The sequence below is a fragment of the Portunus trituberculatus genome, chromosome 47, assembly GCF_017591435.1.
Source record: "Portunus trituberculatus isolate SZX2019 chromosome 47, ASM1759143v1, whole genome shotgun sequence".
NCBI lineage: Eukaryota > Metazoa > Arthropoda > Malacostraca > Decapoda > Portunidae > Portunus > Portunus trituberculatus.
The window spans coordinates 36515331-36521982 of NC_059301.1; the positions used below are offsets into that span (position 1 = coordinate 36515331).

At 40.2% G+C, this 6652-nt stretch overlaps 1 protein-coding gene across 1 annotated transcript; it reads left to right on the forward strand.

Annotated features, from left to right (window-relative positions):
- The first annotated feature begins 4078 nt into the window (after positions 1-4078).
- Positions 4079-5886, forward strand: LOC123520641 (waprin-Phi1-like). The gene is made up of 4 exons (XM_045283120.1): positions 4079-4228; positions 4989-5163; positions 5375-5448; positions 5730-5886. Exons 1-4 carry the CDS (start codon positions 4226-4228, stop codon positions 5823-5825), a joined length of 348 nt encoding a protein of 115 aa, XP_045139055.1. The 5' UTR covers positions 4079-4225; the 3' UTR covers positions 5826-5886.
- The last annotated feature ends 766 nt before the right edge of the window (positions 5887-6652 follow it).

The following is a 6652-nucleotide window of genomic DNA, read 5'->3' on the forward strand; positions in this document are numbered from 1 at the left end:
TACTTAATTTTCATATATATCTAAAAAAAAAAAATATTTGATGCAACTTACCCCATCTGCGGGGCAAGTTGCATCATAAACAAACTATAACTTTTGAGAGTTTATTTAAATGATAAGAAAATAGAAATCCACAATAAACTGAACCGATGAACCTTAAATTTATTCATCATCAGATTCACAGTTATGACAAATATAATATATACCTCCATCTGTTCCCAAACATTCCTCATGAGACCATCCTCTGCATGTACTACATTGAATCCATTTCTCCCGGGGCCTGCTATTGGAATATGGTTCTACACAAATCAGACAATACCAGTCTTCGTCGTCTGAGCTGGATATGTCGTACTTTTCAACAGGTTTTTTGGATCGAACTTTGTGTAAAAACTCCTGCTTCCTTTTCTTGGTGGCTTTCTTTTCTTTGACATCATTCTTTTTGTTTTTTTTCTTAATGGCTTCAGCAAACAGAGCATTTCTTTCAGGTGTGTCTGTTAATATGGCACTTTTACGTGCTGAAGAGGGAGCAAACTCCCAGTCATCAAAGATATTTGTATTCAAAGGACTGATGCCGCTGACTTTAAAGCCACTCGTGATGTTAATGGGAGTTGAAGCTCTCAGAAAAGCTTTTTTTACTTGAGAAGGAATGTCGTAAATGGTCATTCTTTTTCCAGGATTACTCCGTAACCAGTCACATTCTGAGCTGAACTCAGGTAACGCTTGAAAGGTCCATAAACTGACCTATCTAAGGGCTGCAACTTGTGGGAGCAGTGTGGAGGAAATGACAGCAAAACCACTCCATTTTCCTTGCATAATGTGATAACATCGTAGTTAACATGAGATTGGTGATTATCTAGCAACAGCAAGATAGGTTTCTCGACAGTTGCTTTTGTATGCTTAATGAAATGCTTCATAAACAGTAAGAAGTTATCCTGTGTCATCCATCCAGAAGGGTGACAGGCTCCAATTGATCCTTCTGGGCCATCCCTTATGAAATGATCATGGTAGTTTTTCCGTGGAAATATCAACATGGGAGGAACAGACCCTCCAATGGCACTGACAGCAACACAAAATGTAACAAGTTGTCCTCTCTCAGCTGAGGTAAGAGAGCCAACTTGCTTTGTGCCCTAAACTGCTACCACTGCACGAGGTTTCTGAACAGTTGTCACTCCACTTTCATCAGCATTCCATATGTCTTGAGGTTCAAATTTATACTTATCCATGAGAGAAGAAAGCTTGGAGAAAATAACTCTACATTATGCTTGTTGAAACTTGTAGCTCTGGACAAACTTGTCGCTTCAGGTTGTCTAATTGAGAGTTCTTGTCCATGTCGCTTCATGAAACCTGAAAACCAGTCTTTTCCAGCATATTTATCATTGCGCCAATTATCAGGCATTTCTATCTTTGCTTCATTGGCGCATTTGAAAGCCAGTTCCTTGACTTCTCTCGGAGAAAGACCAAAATAAATTGCTGCTGCTGTTTTCAGATAGGATACTAATTCTTCTTCTTGCTCACATGTAAATACTTGTCTTGGTTTGGCATATCCTACATGTGTATTGTTTTTAGCAGTGTTGCCAGAGGTTTTGTGAATAAATCGTTGTAAGGTTGAGTAGTGGACACCAAACAGTTGTGCGGACTCTCTCACTGATTTATTCTTATTTCGAACAAAATCAGCAGCCTCCTGCATTAGTTGGAGTGTTGCTGACCCACGTTCAGTCTTTCTTTTGTAGTTCCGAACCATTTCTGAAATAAATAAAACGAGTTGAATGCATAAGAATAGTCTAACTATAATAATGAAATAAATTTACTAATGGGGCAAGTTGAATCATGATTCAACTTGCCCCGTCACGAATGATTCAACTTGCCCCCTCACAGCAACCAAAATTTGATCGCCAGCTAAATATATACTAACGGTCATTCTAATGCAAATTTGTAAGAGAAATAATTGCATATAGTACAGAATTATATAGCTATTTTCAAAACACTGTTACTAATATATATATATGAGGTACAAGAAAAATTGTGAAATCGAAAAAAATTACTTACCAAGGCCGAAATCAGTAAATTTCTCATAAATTCAAGAGCACTTGCGCAATCCACCTGTTCACCTAGCAGTGATTAGGTACGGGATGTAAATCGAGGAGTTATGACCTTGTTGTCCCGGTGTGTGGTGTGTGCCTGGTCTCAGGCCTATCCCAAGATCGGAAATAATGAGCTCTGAGCTCGTTCCGTAGGGTAACGTCTGGCTGTCTCATCAGAGACTGCAGCAGATCAAACAGTGAATTACACACACATACGCACACACACACCCGGTAGCTCAGTGGTTAGAGCGCTGGCTTCACAAGCCAGAGGACTGGGGTTCGATTCCCCGACCGGGTGGAGATATTTGGGTGTGTCTCCTTTCACGTGTAGCCCTGTTCACCTAGCAGTGAGTAGGTATGGGATGTAAATCGAGGAGTTGTGACCTTGTTGTCCCGGTGTGTGGTGTGTGCCTGGTCTCAGGCCTATCCGAAGATCGGAAATAATGAGCTCTGAGCTCGTTCCGTAAGGTAACGTCTGGCTGTCTCGTCAGAGACTGCAGCAGATCAAACAGTGAATTACACACACACACACAGACACAAACGCACGCGCGCGCACACACACACACACACACACTCTAGGAAAATTCCTCTTATAGCAAATCACTTTCAAGAGAACTTGGTTCGCAGAAGCTATTCTAAACCATAAAATTGACGAATACAAAATTGAGGAAATCCGCAGAACGTGATGTGTATCAGTCACTCAGCAGATATCGGGCCAAAATCAGGAAGAATCAATAATAATGACGTAAAAAACTGTATAATACACGATATATCACAGCATTTCACACACACACACACACACACACACAATAGGAAAATTCCTCTTGGAGAAAATCACTTTCAAGAGAACTTGGTTCGCAGAAGCTATTCTAAACCATAGAATTGACGAATACAAAATTGAGTTAATTCGCAGAACGTGATGAGTATCCGTCACTCAGCAGATATCGGGCCAAAATCAGGAAGAATCAATAATAAAAAATAAAAAACTGTATAATACACGATATATCCCAGCATTTCATACACACACACACACACACACACACACACACACACACACACACACACAGGTGTGAATGTACACGATTACAAACAAAGCTATAAACAAAGAAAAAAATAAATAACTGGTAAACATGTTATATGATCTTCATAAAACTGGTATCAGAGTGAAATTATTTAAAGCTGCACTTCTCCACACCATATTCTTTGTGATTATTAGAGTTATCCTTATTGAAGGTAACGACTTTGATGAAAAGCTTTCATGTATACTTAACCGTGCTATTGACTCCACCAGTAAACTGTTGTCACGGCAAATGTGTCTTTAACTAATGAAGGCTGAAATAAAATCACGAAAAAAAAAAACGACTTTGCATTACAATATTTTACTTCATTATGCATTAATGCTTGCTCTTATAATACAGATCAACACACACACACACACACACACACACACACACACACACACACACACACACACACACACACACACACACACACACACACACACACACACACACACACACACACACACACACACACACACACACACACACACACACACACACACACACACACACACACACACACACACACACACACACACACACACACACACACACACACACACACACACACACACACACACACACACACACACACACACACACACACACACACACACACACACACACACACACACACACACACACACACACACACACACACACACGCACACACACAAACAAATAAAGAAAAAATATTGGGATGCTATTATTCTATCGGGGTAAAAGTGACTGTGTTGCCGTATCATGTACCTTGTTACTTGTTACAACATTACAGGCTGATCATAATCACTCTTCCGTGCGTTCTTGTGAATGAAACGGAATATTCATGAGAAGATAAGTACATGCATAGACACAGGTGGAGGAACACAAATAAAGAACTAAATAAAGCACGGAATTAAAGTGAAAAATATTATATGTAATAAAGAAAAAAGAAGGAAAGTTGCCCTTTTCCGGGAGAATCACAGAATAGCCCTAAGCTACCGCCGCCTTGGCCGCCTGTCGCTATATAAACCCTTGCCACGACCGTCGTCTCAGCACAAACCCTACTGCACTCTCAAGTTGCCTCGCTCTCATCTTTGCTCCAGCATGGTAAGACAGTACAGATCTATTCTGTCAATATATTTTCCTGTCTTTTGTATTGAAATGTTTCTATATATGCATTTATTTACCTTGTTGAGAGCTACAGGGTATGAGCAATATCAGGTTCGTGTTGTCCGATCTTCATCTTGGACTTTTAACCATACGTATTTACTTTAACTTTATTGACTGTCTAGACACACAGTCGCATCAAACACTTCACTCCACACTGCTATACTTCTGTGAACAAAGTTACGTTTCTTGATGTCTTTTCTGAAAATATTTCTTTTCAATATCCTTGTATGTCCTAAGGTGTAGTAGCCCTCGTATCAGAAGATAATCTCTTGAACATATAACTAATGTTATCTGTTTCCTGTCACATCTTCATCATTATCGGTGAACACTATCTTGATATTTCTCAACAAATTGCATGTTTCTCCTCGTGATCTTGATTATATACTTCCCAAACGACAGTAGAAATGGTTACTCCCTATTTCTTTTTCCTTTGTTCATGTAGTAATTTCCTCACTTCCCAAATAATAGGCTCCTTCTGTACTTCATGCATCCTATTCAGAGAGAGAGAGAGAGAGAGAGAGAGAGAGAGAGAGAGAGAGAGAGAGAGAGAGAGAGAGAGAGAGAGAGAGAGAGAGAGAGAGAGAGAGAGAGTGTGTGTGTGTGTAATACAAAAACAAAGAGAGAGAGAGAGAGAGAGAGAGAGAGAGAGAGAGAGAGAGAGAGAGAGAGAGAGAGAGTAATACAAAACACATTCCAGCTTTGCATAGTGACAGTCGCCTTGTTGGTGCTCGTGGCGCTGAAAGATGCCGAGGCGGGGACGCCTCCTATATCTGACAGCTGCAGGCACTGGTGTCCAAGAGCAGGATATCCTCCTGGCGAAGGGTTTTACTGTTGTGATCGTGGAATTGGGACTATAGGGGACGAGTTCGAAAGTTAGTAAATGTCACTATCTCTGTCCAAATGAAAAATTACATATGATATATTGCAATTTTGTGTTCGGTCTCTTTAAGCTGGTCTGATATACAACATTTTAATGTCTAAACAATACTGCTAATCTTTGAGCCTTATGTCAATCTTTTATAACTGACGTCTTTTGTCAGTTTTATGATGTCATTTATCATATTTCTGTTATTATTTCGTTAGAGCACCCTGGCAAATGTCCTGACCGTCCTGTCTGCCCCAAGAATGAGTATCTCAGAATCGGACCAAGGCCCACGGTAAGTTTGTTGCAGTCATGGCTCATCAAGAGCAAGATAAAGATGTAAATGACCTTCACCCTTGGGTAGACGTATACTTATATACTTTAAACTGTATATTGAAATAACTGTAAACGGTATATCAGAATCACAACTACACACATATATTGTGTACTAATGTATAGACAGACACAGTATAATCTGTGTTTTACAGATGTAGAGTATTTAATTGTTTTAAACAATATCCTATTAAAATATTCACACATCATATTGATTGAGATGATAAACATTCTCGTTCTCAGGTATGTGCTCATGACGGCCAGTGCAAACGTCACGAGAAGTGTTGTACTGATGCCTGCCTTAACCACCACACCTGCCTGATTGCTGACCCACATTAACCTGGTGATCAGGACCTCCATGACATCCCCTTCTTAACAAGAGAAACTAAGAGGATTGAGGAACTTGACAAAGAAGATGAATTTAATTGTTGCTGTTGTTTGAGTGTTTCATTTTTTCTTGTTCCAAGTTTCGAAAAAGCGTTTTGATGTCACTATGATTGCCCTTGAATAATAAATGAATAATGCACTTTTTTGTTACTGTTGTCTATGGGTGATGAGAGAGAGAGAGAGAGAGAGAGAGAGAGAGAGAGAGAGAGAGAGAGAGAGAGAGAGAGAGAGAGAGAGAGAGAGAGAGAGAGAGAATGAGTTTGTTGGTGGGGACGTGGAATGAAAGGGGAGCAGGTGGAGGGAGGACAAAGTTCAATGACAAGTAATCAACAATAGCCAAAAATTACAGTTGCACTAGATCACAGGTGTGTCAGGATAATTGGCAGCGTCCCCACCTGCCCCAGCTCCCACCGCCGCATGTTTGCACCCCGGCATCTCATGAGCAGTTGTCTCGCTCGCAGAAAATAACACAAGTTAAGATAATGCAATACTGATCTCTCTCGCATCATCTTGGTCTTTCCATCAGCACGGTGATGTAAATAAAATCCCGAGTATCAATAATCAGGGTAGAGCAAGAAATAACGGACTCAGGCTTGGAAAGTTAGATTAAAAATAACAAAAAGGAATATAAAGGAACTGATTCTAGAAAAAAAAAGAAAAAAAGAAAAAACTGGTTGATGAATGGAACGGACAACAATCAGGTTGTTAATAAGGAGTTACGAGCCCTGAGCAGCTCGTTCCGTAGGGTAACGTCTGGCTGTCTCGTCAGAGACTGCAGC